General features: G+C 41.3%; 4 protein-coding genes across 7 annotated transcripts; 3 read left to right on the top strand and 1 right to left on the bottom strand.

Moving 5' to 3' along the window:
- The first annotated feature begins 1,384 nt into the window (after positions 1–1,384).
- Positions 1,385–2,381, top strand: LOC127903042 (uncharacterized). Its single transcript, XM_052443601.1, has 2 exons — positions 1,385–1,961; positions 2,335–2,381. The coding sequence occupies exons 1-2, from the start codon at positions 1,385–1,387 to the stop codon at positions 2,379–2,381; spliced, it is 624 nt and encodes a 207-aa protein (XP_052299561.1).
- Positions 2,382–2,474: 93 nt separating this feature from the next.
- LOC127903041 (pectinesterase inhibitor 10-like) lies at positions 2,475–3,528 on the top strand. The gene is made up of 2 exons (XM_052443600.1): positions 2,475–3,181; positions 3,264–3,528. The coding sequence occupies exons 1-2, from the start codon at positions 2,475–2,477 to the stop codon at positions 3,526–3,528; spliced, it is 972 nt and encodes a 323-aa protein (XP_052299560.1).
- Positions 3,529–8,186: 4,658 nt separating this feature from the next.
- On the bottom strand, positions 8,187–10,568 carry LOC127903038 (uncharacterized). The gene is made up of 2 exons (XM_052443591.1): positions 10,396–10,568; positions 8,187–10,230 (listed from the first exon to the last, which is right to left on the bottom strand). The coding sequence occupies exons 1-2, from the start codon at positions 10,566–10,568 to the stop codon at positions 8,187–8,189; spliced, it is 2,217 nt and encodes a 738-aa protein (XP_052299551.1).
- A 3,749-nt stretch (positions 10,569–14,317) lies between these two features.
- On the top strand, positions 14,318–18,901 carry LOC102607054 (probable RNA methyltransferase At5g51130). Of its 4 annotated transcripts, none has more exons than XR_370407.4 (9): positions 14,318–14,577; positions 14,691–14,805; positions 14,936–14,983; positions 15,509–15,776; positions 16,511–16,598; positions 16,762–16,827; positions 17,222–17,290; positions 17,424–17,585; positions 18,233–18,901. XR_370407.4 is itself a non-coding variant. In XM_006475615.4 (8 exons), exons 1-8 carry the CDS (start codon positions 14,362–14,364, stop codon positions 17,514–17,516), a joined length of 963 nt encoding a protein of 320 aa, XP_006475678.1. In that variant the 5' UTR covers positions 14,318–14,361; the 3' UTR covers positions 17,517–18,023. The 4 variants fall into 4 exon arrangements, 1 of the variants encoding a protein (XP_006475678.1); XR_370405.4 differs by lacking the exon at positions 18,233–18,901 and adding an exon at positions 17,727–18,023; XR_370404.4 differs by lacking the exon at positions 18,233–18,901 and adding an exon at positions 17,680–18,023.
- Positions 18,902–18,955: the final 54 nt, after the last annotated feature.

Below are 18,955 nucleotides of genomic sequence, written 5' to 3'. Positions count from 1 at the left end.
ATTGAGACAAAAGAGTTTATAGGAACTCTTAGAGTCTTAAACTCATAGTTTTGGATGATTTGAAATACATATAACAGAGTCTATTTGTAGACTCTTTGTTTAGCTTTTCATCATACCTGTTGATGCCGAAATCTGCTCGTCCTTAGACCGACCAGATTCTTTCACCAACGTTTAAGTTATCAACTGCTGCACGAACCGCTAAGGCTGGAATCACCCTCATTTCTCTCACTAGACCTGCGTTCACCGAAAACGGATCAGAGACGCCGGTGGTTTTGCCGGCGTAAACCCTCCGATGCCTAAGTTAGCACAAGGTGTTTACGGGAAAACAGTGTAATTTGGATTTAAGGTGTTTGTTAGAAATTTGTAAGGAAATGGCCTGGTTGCAATTTGGCAGCGTTTTCCCCCTTTTCAGTTTTTCTCTCTCCTTCTTCGTCGATTTCTTCTTCTTTTATAGCCGCTGTCCCCACGTTCCCGTTTGCCCTTCATCCCACCTTTTTTGGGCAGTGGCAGCCCCTCATGGGACTCTAACTGCTGCATCATGGGCAAACGTGGGATCTCGCATCTCCCGCAACGGTTCTGGGAAAGCACAACTGCCGCGATTCTGTGAGATCGTGCTTCCGCTTTTTGGGGTACGGGTACCGGCTCGGTATATACCTCTGGTCAGTATTCGTCTTGGCTCGGCTCGTGTTGCCCCTGCTCTGCTCGTACCATTTGGCTGAGGTGATTCATGCCGGGGTGGAAATAGTAGCATGACCGACCTGGTGCTTTTATTTACTTAACACCAGTCCCCCAGTTTCTGGTCTTGTGAGTGAAATGAGTCAAGAGTAGAAACTGATTGTCGAATCTTGCCAATCCGGGGGCTTCTCCTCTGGTTTTCTATCTACAGGGAAGGACCTGAGGATTTCTTTTCTTCAGGGGAGGTTTTGACATGAGCATGGGCCTAAATGAGCATGTCCATTGCGTATCTGGGCTTGCATCTAGCCTGGCCTCTTGTAACAATTGGTGACGTGGCATTCGCAGACTCTTCATATTTTGAAATTTGAAATGACGGGCTATCTGTCCTCGATGTACGGTGCGTCTCCATCACTTTAATGCTTTCATTTCCCCCTTTTCGTTTCAAATCCCTAGACTGGAGTCGTCATCATCATCTTGTTACTCGTTCCTCCGCCGTTAACCAAATTTTCTCTGAACTTTGCTCATACTCCCAACGTCCGGAGTATCCATTTGCTGGGTGTTGTCTCTGTCACGGCAGCGCTATCAGTGTCCGTCTGTTCCAGGTATAGCCTTTAACCTTTTCTTTGGCTGTTGTTGATTGGGTTCTGTGTTGCCCCTTTTAGTATTCATGTACTTGGGTTTGTTTTGGTTTTTCTTTTGAGATTCCGATATGTCAAACCGGAAAAGAAAGTTAATTGTTGATGAGGGTGATGAAGAATTAGGGGATTCAGGCCTCAACGTGCCAATACCCACCGATTTCTTGGGTCCCTCCAATAGTGTAGGCCCTTCCCATGGCAGGGATACCCTTGCGTACCCACGCCCTCTGGTTGTCTCTTCCTCCCCCGAACTAGCGCTTGGAAAAAATAGAGGTGGACCTGCGTCGGGCTCTGGTGAGAACCACAGCTTTGGTGGGGTTGGGATCTCTGAAGGAGTTGGCGATGGTGAGGGGAGCAATTCCGGACCGAGCCGATTTGCTCAGAGAAGGAACCTAGGCCATAGGGTGGAGGCTGATTCCTACCCTATTGATTTCATGGCTTGTTCCACCACCCCCACTGACCTATTTAAACTTAGGAACCTCTACGACATCCCCAGCGAGGTTCTTCTTGTAGTTCCTGGAAAAGGCGATGTCCCTAGTCGGCCTCCGAAAGGGTATGTGACGATGCACTTGGAGAGTTTCAGACTAGGAGCTCGGCTGCCCCTTCAATCTTACTTTGCCAAGATACTGGGCGGTATGCACCTGGCCCCAGGTTAGCTACACCCAAATGGGTGGAGGGTTCTCTCGGCGATGTTTGTGTTGTAGGAGAGGTGTGGGTCGAAGGAGCCTTCTCTTGTCGAAGTGAAACATCTGTATCAGCTGTGGAGTAGCCCAAAGAAGGCAGGCTGGTATTATTTTATGTCCAATTCTGCCAAGAGAAAATCGATCACTGGGTTTCCATCTTCATGTAAAAATTGGAAGAACAAATTCTTCTTTGCTGGAGGGAACTGGTGTCCAGCAGTTCGGTCGCTTGGTGGGGATATATATCTTCCCACCCATTTTGTCACCCCAGGTCGTTCATTTTTGCCTATATTCTTAATTAGACTGCTACTTATTGGGTTCTTTAACCTTTTGTGCTATTTCAGAGTCGTGGGGTCTGATCGGGGGGCTTGAAGATCGGCCTTTGCTTTAGGTGGAAACGGCTCTATTGAACGCGTCTACCTGCCAAGACCTCCTGTCACCAATAAGTCTGGTCGGCTCGGGCTTAGTAGATATAGCCGCCGGGATGGATAGCAAGATTCTCAGTGCTATGACCAGAAAGCGTGGTCGGGCTTCGAGCAGCTCCAGCAACCCTCCTCCTCCCCCGAAGAAACCTAGCGTTGGTCCTTCCAAGGCGCCTGTTCCTGCTCTGCCCCCGCCTCCACCTCGTAAGAGTGTTGGGGAGAAAACCTCCGACAAGAGTCCTGAGGTCAGCTTGCAGTCTGGGGACCGCTCTTCTCCTCTACTATCTCGGGATCAAGTGGACTACCTGAGCCCGTATCAGAAGGATTACAAAAAAGCAGTGGGGCCCAAGATGGTGAAGGACATCGAGAGTATGAACCTCTCCGAATTAGCTGCTTCTGTTCAGAGAGTGTCCTTCAGGTTGGCCACCATGGTTTCGTGCTACAAGATTGGGTCCGCGCGCCATGAGAAGAAACTCCAAGCTGACAATCAGGAATTGAAGAAGAAAGCTGAATCTGCTGATCGCTCTAAGGAGAAGCTGGCTGAGCTGAACAAGCAGATTATGGAGCTAGAGGAGAGAGTTGCGGTTGCTGAATCCACTTCCTCCAAACTCGAGGGTGAGCTGGGTGACCTGAGGTCTGATCTCCATGCTACTCAAATTGAAAGGGATACTCTGAGGGCCGCCCTTGAGGGGGAAATCAAATCCTTGGGTGAGCAGCTGGCTGAGGAGAAAGGCAAATCCGCTGATGTGGACGATCGGCTGGATGTCGAGTATGACTCTGGGGTTGCCTTCTCCTATAAGTGCATAATGTCTGTGCTTAAGGAAGAATATCCCGAGCTAGACATGAGCAAGCTGGAGGCTGGAGGCTGGAGTGGAGAGGTACATGGCTAAGGTCGGCCAGGGTGATAAGGAGCAGGGCGGGCAGGATCAGGTGGAGACTCCTTCGGATGGCGTGCAAGAGGGGGAAGCTGGGGGACGCACTCTCGAAGTGGGTCAAGGGTCCATGCCTCCTCCTCTCGGCATTGCTGATCTTCCACCTTCTAATGTTGCTGATCTCTCACTTCCCGAGCTCGCTGATCCTTCAGCTGCTGGAGCCGTTGATTCTCCTAACCTTTAGGCCTATTTTTTGTATAAGCTCTAGATTTGTGTTTGTTTTGTAAACAATTTAAACATTTATAAAAAAAAAATTTTGAATGCTCTCTATTGGTTTTCCTGTTTGGTTTTTTAGTGCATTGAACAGGAATAGACATCCGTTTGCCTTAGCGAAATTTTCGCCAAATTACCTGCTGGTCTTCGGTGACCGAGCAGGAGTAGGCCCTTACTTGCCTTGGTAAAATCTTCGTAAATTTAGCTGCTGGTCTTTCGTTGACCGAGCAGAAGTAGGCACTGATTTGCCTTAGTAGAATTTTCCTAGCTTTAGCTGCTGGTCTTTCGTTGACCGAGCAGAAGTAGGCACTTACTTGCCTTGGTAAAATCTTCGTAAATTTAGCTGCTGGTCTTTCGTTGACCGAGCAGAAGTAGGCACTGATTTGCCTTAGTAGAATTTTCGTAGCTTTAGCTGCTGGTCTTTCGTTGACCGAGCAGAAGTAGGCACTTACTTGCCTTGGTAAAATCTTCGTAAATTTAGCTGCTGGTCTTTCGTTGACCGAGCAGAAGTAGGCACTGATTTGCCTTAATAGAATTTTCGTAGCTTTAGCTGCCGGTCTTTCGTTGACCGAGCAGAAGTAGGCACTGATTTGCCTTAGTAGAATTTTCGTAGCTTTAGCTGCTGGTCTTTCGTTGACCGAGCAGAAGTAGGCACTGATTTGCCTTAGTAGAATTTTCGTAGCTTTAGCTGCTGGTCTTTCGTTGACCGAGCAGAAGTAGGCACTTACTTGCCTTGGTAAAATCTTCGTAAATTTAGCTGCTGGTCTTTCGTTGACCGAGCAGAAGTAGGCACTGATTTGCCTTAGTAGAATTTTCGTAGCTTTAGCTGCTGGTCTTTCGTTGACCGAGCAGAAGTAGGCACTTACTTGCCTTGGTAAAATCTTCGTAAATTTAGCTGCTGGTCTTTCGTTGACCGAGCAGAAGTAGGCACTGATTTGCCTTAATAGAATTTTTGTAGCTTTAGCTGCCGGTCTTTCGTTGACCGAGCAGAAGTAGGCACTGATTTGCCTTAGTAGAATTTTCGTAGCTTTATCTGCTGGTCTTTCGTTGACCGAGCAGAAGTAGGCACTGATTTACCTTAGTAGAATTTTCGTAGCTTTAGCTGCTGGTCTTTTGTTGACCGAGCAGAAGTAGGCACTTACTTGCCTTGGTAAAATCTTTATTGATTAGACTAGCAGGGGGATTTCATGCTGAATTCATCTTTATTTGAAATTTGAATGCATTACAAGAATACTGAATACATACATGTGCAGCAAAGCCATAATGCAGTTAACATAGATATCTTGTCAAAATGGGGATTTAGTAGAGCACTTTGCTTACTGGAAATACTTCTTCAGGTGTTCGGCGTTCCATGACCTTTTCACTTCTCGTCCATCTTGGTGCGCTAATTTATAGGCTCCTGGTCCAGTGGCTCGTATCACCCGGTACGGGCCTTCCCACTTTGGGCCAAGGGCGCCATGGTTAGGATCCCTGGTGTTCTGGTTCACCTTCTTAAGTACCCAATCTCCTGCTCGGAACTGCCTCACGCGCACGCTCTTGTTGTAATAACGCATGACCCTTTGTTGGCACTGGGCCACTTTCTGCACTGCCCCTTCCCTTTTCTCCTCCAGTAGGTCCAGACTTAAGCAAATCTGCTCGTCATTTTGCTCCTTGGTGAAATATTCCGTCCGATGTGTTCCTACTCTAACCTCTGCTGGGATTACCGCCTCATGACCAAAAGCTAAAGCGAACGGTGTTTCTCCTGTGGCGGTTTTGTGAGTTGTCCTGTAGGCCCACAGTACTTCCGGTAGCTCGTCAACCCAAGCTCCCTTCTTCTCTCCTAATCTAGTCTTTAGGAGCTTCTTTATCACCTTGTTGGCTGCTTCCACTTGTCCGTTTGCCTGGGGGTGTGCGGGGGTGCAGAACTTCAGGTCCACCCCCAGGTTTCGGCAAAATTCCCTGAAGTTGCCGTTGTCAAATTGCCTCCCATTGTCTGTGATGATGGCGTAGGGGATCCCATATCTGCAGATGATATTTTTCCAAATAAAATCTGTTGTCTTCCTCTCTGTGATCTGGCTGAGGACTCTTACTTCCACCCACTTGGTGAAGTAGTCTATTGCCACAATTGCATGTGTCGCCGCTCCTCGTCCCTTAGGCAATGGACCAATCAAGTCGATTCCCCATTGAGCGAAAGGCCACGGGGATGTCATAGCCGTCAGCTTTTCCGGGGGTTGTGCAGGAACCTCGGAGAAGCTTTGGCATGTTTTACAATTCTTTGCCATCTTTTTGGCATCCTGGTGCATGGTTGGCCAGAAGTATCCTTGCCGGAGTGCCTTGAAGGCCAAAGTTCTTTCTCCCGAGTGATTGCCGCATATTCCCTCATGAATCTCTCTCAGCACATAATCCGCCTCCTCATCATCCAAACATCTCAAAAGGAGCAAGGTGAACCCTCGGCGGTACAACACTCCATCCAGTAGCGTATACCTTGCTGCTCGGCATTTTAATTTTCTTGCTTGCCTTTTGTCCTCTGGTAAAACTCCATCGCGGACATATGCGCGAATCGGGTCCATCCAGGATTCTCCAATACTTACTCTCATCACCTCTGCTTCTTCCTCAATACTTGGTGAGGTCCTTACCTCTAGTGGAACTGACTTCGGTAGTTTAGGATCTGCAATGGCTGCCATCCTAGCCAGCATATCTGCTCGGAAGTTCTCATTCCGGGAAATCTGCTTTACCTCTACTGCTTGGAAAAGCCCAACCATCTGCTTCGCCTTCTTTAAATAAAGACCCATCTTCTCTCCCCTTACTTAGAACTGATCATTGAGCTGATTACACACCAGTTGGGAATCTGCTCGAATTTCTACCCTCTCTGCTCTTAGAGCGTGTGCAAGTCCGAGCCCGGTGATAAAGGCCTCATATTCAGCTTGGTTGTTTGTGAGCTGAAAGTCAAACTTCACTGCATATGTTATTTCGGTTCCTTCTGGGCTCCGTATTACAACTCCTGCTCCGGATCCTTGCTCACTGCATGATCCGTCAACCATTACCAACCACAACCCCTCTGGTTTCTCCTGCTCTGCTGCTTGCTCCTCCCGAATTTCTTTCCCTGTATCGGCTCGGTCAACCATAAATTCAGCCAGAGCTTGGGCCTTGATTGCTCCTCGGGGCCTGTAGGAGAAGTCGAACTCACTTAACTCTACGGACCATTTTACTAGTCGACCCGATGCATCTGGTTTTTGAAGTGTTTGCCGAAGTGGCTGGTCGGTCATAACAATAACCTGATGGGCCTGAAAATATGGTCGAAGTTTTCGTGCTGCCGTTATTAGAGCTAGCGCCCACTTCTCCATCAATGGGTATCTAGTTTCCGCCTCTACCAAGGCCTTGCTCGTGTAGTATACCAGGTGTTGCTTTTCTTCTTCTTCCCTGACTAATACCGAGCTGGTAGCCCATTTAGAGATTGCTAAGTACAGCAACAGCTGGTCACTCTCTCTCGGAGTCGATAACAATGGGGCCCGGGTTAGGTATTTCTTCAGCTGCCCAAATGATTCCTCACATTCTGATGTCCACTCCATCTTTTTCTCTTTCTTTATGGTTTGGAAGAAAGGGTGGCATTTATCTGTGGCCCGCGAGATGAATCGGTTTAGTACTGCCAACTTCCCTGTAAGGCTTTGCACCTCCTTAACTGTTCGTGGGGACCTCATTTCTGTCACCGCCCGTATTTTCTCCTGGTTGGCCTCGATCCCTCGGTGGCTTACCAGGAATCCTAAAAATTTGCCCGAGCTGACCCCAAATGCACATTTCTCCGGGTTTAGTTTCATCTCATACTTCCTCAGTAATTCAAAGGTCTCTTCTAGATGCTTCACATGATCCGTCGGCTCTTTGGACTTTGTAATCATATCATCCATATATACCTCCATAGTGTATCCAATCAACGGTTTGAAGATCTTGTTTACCAACCTTTGATAGGTGGCTCCTGCATTTTTTAGGCCGAAAGGCATTACCCTGTAGCAAAACAAACCCATGTTAGTTATAAAGGCAGTGCTTTCCTCATCCTGCTCGTCCATGGGTATCCGGTTGTATCCAGAAAAGGCATCCATGAAACTGAGCAGACTGTGACCTGCTGTTGAATCCACCAGCTGATCTATTTTGGGTAGGGAAAAACTGTCCTTTGGACATGCCTTATTGAGATCCGTGAAATCCACACACATTCTCCACTTCCCGTTGGCCTTTTTTACCAGGACTACATTTGAAATCCATTCTGGGTACTTGGCCTCCCTTATAAATCCTGCTTTCAACAACTTCTCCACCTCGGCGTTTATGGCCTCGTACCTTTCCTGGTTGCAGCATCTCCTCTTCTGTCTCACCGGCCTTGCCCCCTTCTTGATTGCCAACTTGTGGCAAGCTACCCCGCGATCAATTCCGGGCATATCTTCATGAGACCAGGCGAATATATCCGCATGAGACTGTAGGCAATTTACCAGCTCGCCTTTCTCTGCCCCAACCAATCCTGACCCGATCTTCACTACTCTGCTCGGGTTGCTTTTGCTTACCGCAACTTCCTCCAGTTTCTCAACAGGCTCTTGGCGGCCCTTTTTAGACTCTCCTCGATTATCTAGAGAAGTAACCTATAGTGTCTCCTTGGCCGCCGTAGCATTAACAACTCCTTGCCATCCTCTGGTCGCCTTTTACTACGCCAACCACCCCATTTATTCTGTATTTCAGCGCCAAGTAATGCATGGATACAACGCATTGGCTTATCCTCATGAATGGTCTTCCCAGTATCATCTGGTAAGGGCTTCTTTCCTCTACCATGACGAAGTCCAGCATCATCGTTCGTTCAAACGGCTTTGTCCCCACCGTAATCGGGAGTTCAATGATCCCCAAGGGAGTTAACCGTCCCCCTCCAAATCCTTTTAAGGAAGTATTTGTCCGCTCCAGCTTTAAATCTGAAATCCCCATATCATCTAGGGCTGACTTAAATAGAATGTCAACTGAACTGCCCGTGTCCACCAGTATTCGCCGCAATTCTGTGCTAGCCACTGATGCTTTAATCACTAGTGCATCCTCATGAGGATACAAAATACCCTCTTCATCCTCATCCGTCCACATAATGGGAACTTGTCGCACTTTTGCCTTCTTGGTTGCTGGCAAATTGAAAAGCACTTCTTTGCTAGTCAGGGCGTATCTCCCATAGTTCTTCCGTGCCCTGTTCGAATCTCCGGCCAATGTTGGCCCTCCTGCTATCACACGGATGGTCGGCTGTTCACGTTCCAGATCCCTCTCAACTCCTTCATCCCGTGTGTACTGTGATTCCATGACAGGGGATGTTCCATCTACATACTCGTCCAAGTATCGGTTCCTCACTAAGTCCTCCACCTGAATCTTCAGGTCACGACATTGGCTGATAGTGTGACCGTGAGTGTCGTGGAACTTGCAGAATCTGCTCTTATCCCGTTGGTGAGTCGGTTTTGTTATTGGGGCTGGAGGGTACAGCAGGCCTCGTCCCTCGATCCTCTCATACAATTCTTCCATGGAGATCTTTAGTGGAGTGTATTGTCTATATGTCAAGCTCTGGTCTATCAGCTGAACTGCTCGGCTATCATGAACGTCACCTCGGGCTGGCATAGTCACTAACTGATCTGGTTGTCTAGCCCTAGAATTGGTTGCATATAATGCTCTGGGATTGTTATGATAGGGGTCGGCAGCCATCTGCCGGAATTCTCGCTGCCGATCCGGGAATGGGGGACGTGGAGGTTGAGCCCGGTTGTGCTGAAACTGTTGTGATCTCGGAGCTAGGGGGTAAGGGCGGGATCGAGCTGATGTTCCGCCCCTTACTGAGGGTTCCCCAGCTCGCTTTGCCGACCCGCTCCCATTTGGAGTTCTCCTTTCCTTTCGTCTCAGCTCCTCCAGCTGTTCATTCTTTATCTTTGCCGATTTTTCTTCTTCGATTTCGATATCTCTCTTTGCCTGCTCATATCCTGCTGAATAATTCTGCACCAGGGGGCTTCTCAAGTTATACCATAGCCGGCCTATCCTCACACCCTCCTTTAAACCCCTCAACGCCTGCGGGTGATTGAAAGCTCCCAAATCAAGTACGGCTCGGTGGTATCGCTTTACAAAATCCCGTAGGGACTCGTGCTCCTCCTGTTTCATCCCTATTAGTTCCATCATGTCGTCCTCTGGGGCTACTGCCCCTCGGAACTGCTCGACCAACTCCTGGCACATCTGCTCGTACCCCTTTATACTTCCTCGGGGCAGCTTGCGGTACCATTCTCGAGCTCGTCCCTCTAGTGTCAACGGGAACGCCCTGCACCTCTGAGCTGATGTCAGCCCCTGCACACCCGTCATATCGTTGAAACGCTCAATGTGCACCAGTGGGTCACTTCGCCCAGAGTATTTGAGGTCGGGGAAGCGGAAATCTCTTGGGATTATGGTACCCATGATCTCAGTTGATAACGGAGATTCTTCATCTAACATTATCCTCCAACTCGGGGGCTTTCTCTTACCCTGTATCTCCTCTATCACCTGCGCCAACCTGCGCACCTCCCCCTCTAATTCTATAGCACGGTTAGGATCACGCGCAGCTATCTGGTCTCGCTTCTGCTCGGCGTTCTGCAACCGCTGTCTGAGCTCTCCTTCATCGACACTGGCACCTCGGCCTGTAGTTTCCAGTACCCGTCCGGGGCGAGGTTGGTCTCTCCCTTCATCCCCGTGTTCTCATGGGACCTGACCAGTACTTCTGTGGGGATGCACCCCATTAGCTTGGTCTGCGGGCGGAGGAATGTCCTCGACTCTACGTCTCCGGAAGCTGGGTTCTGCTCCGACTTCATCTCTTCCAACGGGGATTTCACAATCCCTTCACCGCTCATCCCTCAGCTCAAACAATATGGACGCGAGAGTCTCCATTTGTTTCTCCATCCGCTCCAATCTGTCTTGCATCATCCTCTCTCGGGCTTCATTCGCAATTTCCCAGAGAGTGATTGTTTCCACCGTTTCATTGTCCTCCCTTAAAGTATCATTTCTTGACACATCCATATCTGATCGTTCGTTGCTTCTCCGGTAACTGCTAATTTGGTGGTAGCTTTTTATTCAGCTCCCCACAGACGGCGCCAAAATGTTGATGCCGAAATCTGCTCGTCCTTAGACCGACCAGATTCTTTCACCAACGTTTAAGTTATCAACTGCTGCACGAACCGCTAAGGCTGAAATCACCCTCATTTCTCTCACTAGACCTGCGTTCACCGAAAACGGATCAGAGACGCCGGTGGTTTTGCCGGCGTAAACCCTCCGATGCCTAAGTTAGCACAAGGTGTTTACGGGAAAACAATGTAATTTGGATTTAAGGTGTTTGTTAGAAATTTGTAAGGAAATGGCCTAGTTGCAATTTGGCAGTGTTTTCCCCCTTTTCAGTTTTTCTCTCTCTTTCTTCGTCGATTTCTTCTTCTTTTATAGCCGCTGTCCCCACGTTCCCGTTTGCCCTTCATCCCACCTTTTTTGGGCAGTGGCAGCCCCTTATGGGACTCTAACTGCTGCATCATGGGCAAACGTGGGATCTCGCATCTCCCGCAACGGTTCTGGGAAAGCACAACTGCCGCGATTCTGTGAGATCGTGCTTCTGCTTTTTGGGGTACGGGTACCGGCTCGGTATATACCTCTGGTCAGTATTCGTCTTGGCTCGGCTCGTGTTGCCCCTGCTCTGCTCGTACCATTTGGCTGAGGTGATTCATGCCGGGGTGGAAATAGTAGCATGACCGACCTGATGCTTTTATTTACTTAACAATACCTTTTGACTCTTAAGTTATAGGGAAAATTATGTCTATTTAGGATTAATGATGTCTCTTAGTAAAGTAATTATAATTTATTTAAACTGTATTAACTTAATTAAAGAGATACACCCCTTATGAATAAGTATGTTTACAATACGTTACACACACACACACACACACACACACACATGTAAGTATGTTTGCATGTATGTATATGTATTTGTTCATCAGATTCTCCGTTGAGATGCAATGCAAATGTGATTAAGTTTTTTCTTTAGGTGCTAGATGAATTCAACAATAACAATTTGGTGCAATGAAATTACTACGAAAAAGAAAATTGTACGGGGTACATAACCTCTTATACAATATTTTGTCTATTTACATGACTACCGTCAAGGAAATTGAGAAAATAAATGACCATATTTAAGTAAATGGGTATAGAAAATGTCGGTGTTACGAAATAAGTTGGTTGATGTTAAGGTGTCATATTTATTTGAAAAAAAATACATTAATATAATGTTAAGGTGTCATAATAGCTAAAACTTTCTTTTCATTTACATAACTACAGTCGAGTAAATTAATTAAATACACGACTATAGTTTGTAGTTGAGTAAACTAGTCCAGAGCAAAAATTTGTAATATAAAATCTTGAGAACATGCTTAAGATTTTATCAAATGTAGTAACAAAATATTATATGCAATAACTTGATGTAAAAATGATGAAAATATGAGTTATTTTATTGTTTTTCATAAAGTAAACTAAACCCTAAATATGTATAATACGGTGTGAAGAAGATGAATAAAAACCATGTGCACCAAATTTAAACTTTACAATTACTTGTACAATGCACCTAATTACAAACTAAGCAAACTCAATAAAATGATTTTTCATGTTTTATTTTGAGTGAGTATTTTGTAGTGATGTTTTGTTGAAAGAGAGAATGAGATCACGAGCGTAAGAATGAGGAGAGTGAAGAAGTGCCTCATATTTCTCACTGAGGGATATATGTAGATATTTTTTAAGTATGAGATATAAGTAGATAGATAACCATGTTTTGGGGAATATTTAAGCAAAAAACCCATTGATTTACCAACCACTTAAATAGTTATATTTTCAAAATTAAGATGAAAGTTGGTAGTCACAAATGGGCTGCATGTATGCAAAGTTAGTTGCTGTATATTGCCATTTGTATTTATTTTAAGGTCGTGATTGATATTGAGGTTGGACAGTAACTTATAACATCTTTATTATTTTTTCAAAATTATTATTAAAAATCACATTTATTATGAACTTTTATTTTATAATTATAGTTTTATTTTTTCCACTACAATTTTGTTACTTAAAAGTTATAGTACTTTAATCTTAAATAGAGTCTAAGCCATCCACCATTAATCAAGAAACTACAACTTGGGTTGCTATGAATGCAACTATTTAAATTTTTTAACACTCAAAATTCCAAGCATAATTCATATTTAAGTTTTATTTGGTATTATGGCTCTGCAACTATAGTTTAACATATAACATTAAAGTATCTAGCAAACACTTGATGTTGTGGTTTAGAAGTTAAGTTGATCATATCTCACATTTATATGATGAAAAATCTTTAAAACCCTTAATATTTTTGACAATATTATTTAAAAGTTATTTTTAATTTTTTACTATATATTATTGACTTTTATTTCATAATTATATATTTTTTTCCATAATAGTTGTGGTTTAAAAATCACAAAACCTTAATAGTCAATATAAACCAAACCTTAACATCTTTAAGCTTGAAGTAGTTTTTTTTTTAATAAGGAAAATTATTTCTGCATCATCTTTTTTTATTGTTATATCCATTTAACCACCACAAAATTTTAACATGTATTTCACACCATCTTTGTTTTTAAGTTTGTATCAATCAATCAATCACTTTGACACTAAAAAATAACAATTTTATCCTTAAATGAATTAAAAGACTATTTTATTTTACAAAATTTTAAAAAATAAAAAAACTATAATTATAAAAATATCCATGTGTTTAATAAAAGAAATAAATCTTAAATCTAATATGTTAATTTTTTACAAATATAATTTAATTTAAATTTTTTCATATTAATTTTTTATAATCATAATTTCATTTTATTTGTATGGAGAAGTTTCTTAATATTATTTATAGGAAAGTTTACAATAATTATAGAGAGGTTCTCTTCATGTTAATTTTTGTAAACTTCTTTATACTTAATTTAATTACAAAAATTTAATAAAATTATAATTACATGATGTTCTTTTTTATAGTTATAATTTCATTTAAAAATTATCATCTTAAATTATGAGATTTATTTGTTTTATTGAATTTAGGGGCATCCTTATAATTATAGTTTTTTTTTTAAATTTTATAGGATAACTTAATTTTTTAATTCATTTATGGGTAAAATAATTATTTTTAGTGTCACAATAATTGATTGATATAAATTTAAAAATAAAGATAGTGCAAAGTATATGTCGAAATTTTATGGTAATTAAATGTACATATAACAAAAAAATAGTGTAAAAATAATTTTCCTTCTAATAAACTCTCAAAGTTCTCTTTTGTACAAAATATGTACATATTTACAAATTCTATGTAAACTTATTTTGCAATCCATTTCAACCCAATCAAAAGGCCAATCTAACAAAAATTAGTTGGTCGGGATTGGATTAAAACACCTTTAAAATTGATAATACTTATTTTTCATAATTAGTAATTATGAAAATATAAATACAATCAAACACAATTAAATAAATATAACTAATAATTTTATTAGATAATTTTATTTTCATTTAAATATTTGAACATTGATTTTTTTTAAAATGTTATACTTATTTAATTAAAGTACTCAATTTGTATTCAAAATAATGTACCGCTATTAGTTCAGGTACCAAAAAGTTATTAAATTTTATTATTTTTAATTTAAAAATAAATTTCTATTAATAATAAATCATATAAATTTAACACCTCAACTCACAACATCTCCTCTCTCTCTTTTTTTAAATTAATAAGTACCAAAAAAAAAAACCTAATATACATATCTGGAGTTGTATGTTTGTCATAAAAAAAACTCCATTAATAATTAACTCGTATTTCTGCACATTAGAATTGAGGATATATAATAATAAAACCCTAATTACAATGGTCAAGAAAATAATGGAGAACAAAGTTGAAGAAGAAGAAAAGGGCGAAGCTCAACAACTTAAGAAAAGAAAGGGCAAAGACGTTTTTCCCTTCGGCAATTACAAAAACTACTACGGTTATCGCGTAATTAGTTTCTTTCTCTTTCTTTGTTTTTTTTTTAATTTTAATTTTAATTTTTAAAGCTAATTATATAAATAAATGCTGAGTGTATTTACTTATCTGTACTACTTCTTCAGATTGGTCAGGGCTTGAACGAAGATCCTCGATTTAAAGTGTTGAAAAAGGAATGGTTTGAAGGCAAAGATTGTCTCGATATTGGCTGCAATAGTGGCATCATTACCATTCAAATTGGTACGAATTTTTTTTTTTCCCTAGATATTTGCACTAGGGGGCGTGGTTTTTGGAAAGTTCAAGTTTTGGGTTTTAGTAGAATTGTTCATTTTATAGTGAAGTGATTATGCTTTTCATGTTTGTTATGCAGCACAAAAGTTTAACTGCCGGAGTATCCTTGGGATTGACATCGACTCTAGTAAGATTTTACCTACCCTCTTAATGTTTGTTTGTTGCAATTATGATTTAAGTGGGAATGATTCATATTTTACTATCTTTATAAATTCTTGGGTTTCGATTTGTTCAGCCTGTTCCAGGGAATGTGATGTTGTTTTAATTTATATTCTAGTTGGGTTTTGAAATTAGAGTTTTTACTCATTGCATTGTCGGTGCCCTAATTGCATTGTCTTAGCCATGATATTACTGATGAGTGCCCAAGAAATATCGTCAATTGTTCTTGTTGGACACAGCATACAGATTGGCAGACTTCTAGTAGTCTGTTTTCATGTCTAGATGGTAGGTATGGGTATATGTGCAAGAATTGCATGTGTGCATCTGATTTTGGATTTCTTGTTCTTAATGGGTAAAGGGGGAATTGGTGATTGCTTTTGTTTTCAGTTTGTATGAATTTACCTTCATGACTCATATGGAGTGCTCAATTATTAAAGTTAAGATTGTTAATTTGATATGATGGACATATCATACGTCTTCTTTTCTCTTGCAGATCGTGTTGCGGATGCATATTGGCACCTTAGGAAAATTGTAAGAACGGAACATAATGAGAAAAGACGAGCGAATGCTTCTAGAGTGGAGGTTATAGAGAAAGGAGATGGTTTAGAGAAGAACGTAACTGCTGCACAAGAAGAGAAGAAGGCAATTTCAAGGAATTGTTCTCCTGCAGAAAGAAATCTCTTTGACATAGTTTCTTTCAAACAGGAAAATTTTGTACATGGTCGGGACTCACCGGAGAAGTACTATGATGCGATTCTCTGGTAAGTTTTTCCTTGTTCTTTATTACCCTGTGGTGCGACAGGTTCATAAATAATAATACTACAAGATAAGCTTAGTTCACAAATATGCTTTTGCTGAAGAGAAAATTTTGTTCATTCTTTTTTTTTTTTTTTTTAATTTTCCTTCTCTCTTTCTCTCTCTCACAAAGAAACAGTTGTTCTTGCTTTTGAAAATTTGGGTTTCACATGAGAAGAACTTACCCCATCTCTTCATGTCTGTCATCTGCATGCATTTATGCACTTATTCATGTGTGTTTTCTTCTTTCTTCTTCTTTGTTATTTTACACTTGAATTGGTATTTTCAACTTGTCATATGCATTCTCGTTTCAGTAGTTCTAATTATCCGAAGTTTTTTTTTTCCTTCTCTCTTTCTCTCTCTCACAATGAAACAGCTGTTCTTGCTTTTGAAAATTTCGGTTTAACATGAGAAGAATTTACCCCACCTCTTCATGTCTGTCATCTGCATTCCTTTATGCACTTATTCTTGTGTGTTTTCTTCTTTCTTCTTTGTTATTTCACAGTTGAATTGGCATTTTCAACTTGTCATATGCATTCTTGTTTCAGTAGTTCTAATTATTCAACCCAATGACTCTTCTGTTTTGAGCCAATTTGCCGTACCTTCATCATCAACTAAAAGCTCTTCTTTATGATTAAAGTTTTGATTAATCTCTATATGCTGCTCATATACTGAAATGTGTTTGTCCTCTGCAATGCAGTTTGAGCGTAACAAAATGGATACATTTGAATTGGGGTGATGATGGGTTGATTACTTTATTTATGAGGATATGGAAACTTCTTCGTCCGGTAAATTCTTATATCCATAGTTTTATACAAACATATTTGTTTTCTCTCAACTTGTTGTGCGATTTTCTGTGCTTAGGATAGCCATATTTATGTAGCATTTACCCTTATCTTATGAAATGGCATTGTGAACAATGACTGAGAAATTATGCACAATTGTGGGCAGGGTGGCATTTTTGTGTTGGAACCTCAACCTTGGGTATCGTATGAAAAGAATCGTCGTGTGTCTGAGGTATTATTCTTTTTGCAGTCCCATAATCCATCTTATTCAACAATTACTGGGATGATGGTAAATGATATTTTTTTTCCTTAGTAAATGATTACTCAGAAAGGTCAGGTTAAACATTTAATGTAACCAGCAAATGAGCAATGATTTTTTCTTTTTTTCTTTTTATAAAGGGTGGAAGGGAGAAAATATGCCTGTTTAGTTGTGCTAGTGTGTGATGATTATTGGAAGCATTGTTATGGTAATCTTCCAAAGTTATTTTTGGGCTCTACTACCAGTGCATGTGTAAAACTTTTGTTATTAAATTCTTTCAAATATTTGATAAATTTAACATCTTCACTTTGAGAAGGGATTTTTTATTTTGGGTTAATACAATGGCCAATTCAATCTACTTTTGCAGACCACAGCAACAAATTTTCAAAATATCAAGTTGTATCCAAAAGAGTTCCAGGAAATTCTTCTAGATAAGGTATCTATTTTGTTTTGTTCAATTGGCAGTGCTGTGAGTGGAGGATGGCCTAATGGTATTACTTAAACAATTTTAGTCGGGTGCATATGTTGTAAATCATTTTCTGAGATCCAAGATTTTTGATATTTTGCAGATTGGATTTAGAACTGTAGAGGACATCGGTTCTGGTGGTTTATCCAGCAGCAAAACTGGATTCAACAGACCGATATTTTTATTCCGCAAATGACTCTTACTAGTAAATCTGCTGCTTCTGCATGGCTCCTGGTATAGGAAGCTAATATCTTTCCTTTTTAAGGTGAGAGTATGTGTAAGTTTCTTGGAGTTAAAATTCAGTTGTCAAATATTGCTGCAGCCTAACATAAGAAACTATATATCCATTGATAAAACAGGGAAATAATTACTTTTCGATGATCCATATTGTTAACCTCAATTGCAGCTTGGCTATCCACTTGAAATGTTGCTGTATTGGCAATAGAGTTAACATCTTTCTGGAGTTGAATGTATATTGTTCTAGAATTCGGAAAAGCAAAGGGAAGTTCTGTTTGTGCATCAATTGTGGAATATGTAGTGTTCTGCATATGTGTAATATACTCACACAGTTGGCGGTAAAGAGTAAATTCTTTTATCAGAATGTATTTTACTAATTGCTTACCTGATGCGCAGATATTTTCACCAATTTCAGGACTCGTGCTTTGTTATTTATTCAACTCAATGCATTTAAATTGATCTTTTAGACACGGGCATTGTTGATTTCATCTTGACTGTAGTTACATTATTTTATTAGCTCTTATCATGGTATTGGTTAGGTGCAAACCTGTGTCAAACTTGTATCCCTTCAGCCTCACCACTGCAGTTTTCTTAACACAATTAATACAATCATTGTATCTGAATGATTTTTCTTCAGGTAATTGAATATAAATGCATCTCAACGTAAATGTGCAGGTGAGGCTAGTTCAAAGACTCTACTTCCACTAAAAGCACATTTTCAGTTTCTTTCCTAGGCAATTACCACAACGGATGTGGAAAAAAAAAAAACATTGAGGAGCCAAAGCTGTCGTCTCATGGTGAACACTGAACACCAGTATATAGTCTTTGATCGACATTCGAACCAACCATTCTACCATTGCAGCTTATTACTTTGATCTGATGCATGCCCAAACTAGGAACAATGACCAAATGCTCACCCGAGCTTTCTGTGATCTCTAGTGAAGAAGATTCTGACACTTTAGTTGGATGCTTTGTCCTCGATTCTTTTATCAAGACAGTGCTGATACATCTGACGAGGACTGATGTGTCAACGAGTTCATGCATGGTAAGGCAGCAATATCAAAGCTCAAGTCATTGGCAAGGTTGGTTGGAGTCGACCATCCGCAATCCGGACCCTGGGATTGTGCTGACTAAAGCCGTGGGTGTCTTGAAGGATTTGAATAGTAGGGAAGCACCGTCTTGGTAAACTGTTCTTGTTTGGCTGTAGTTATTTTTACTATATCCCTTACTGGAAATCTTCTACCTTCGGGAATGGAAGCAAGGGTTTAGGTGAATTTTATGCATCTCAACCAGACTGCTTGGACATAGCGTACGACAATGGTATAAAAATATTATTTCACATTCTGATCTCTCCTAAGCAAGCTTTTAAGATCCTAACACCACATACGCATTATTTGC

The sequence above is a fragment of the Citrus sinensis genome, chromosome 1 (assembly GCF_022201045.2).
Source record: "Citrus sinensis cultivar Valencia sweet orange chromosome 1, DVS_A1.0, whole genome shotgun sequence".
Lineage (NCBI taxonomy): Eukaryota > Viridiplantae > Streptophyta > Magnoliopsida > Sapindales > Rutaceae > Citrus > Citrus sinensis.
Note: the sequence above shows the minus strand (reverse complement) of the source record. Positions and strands in the feature narration are given on the sequence as shown.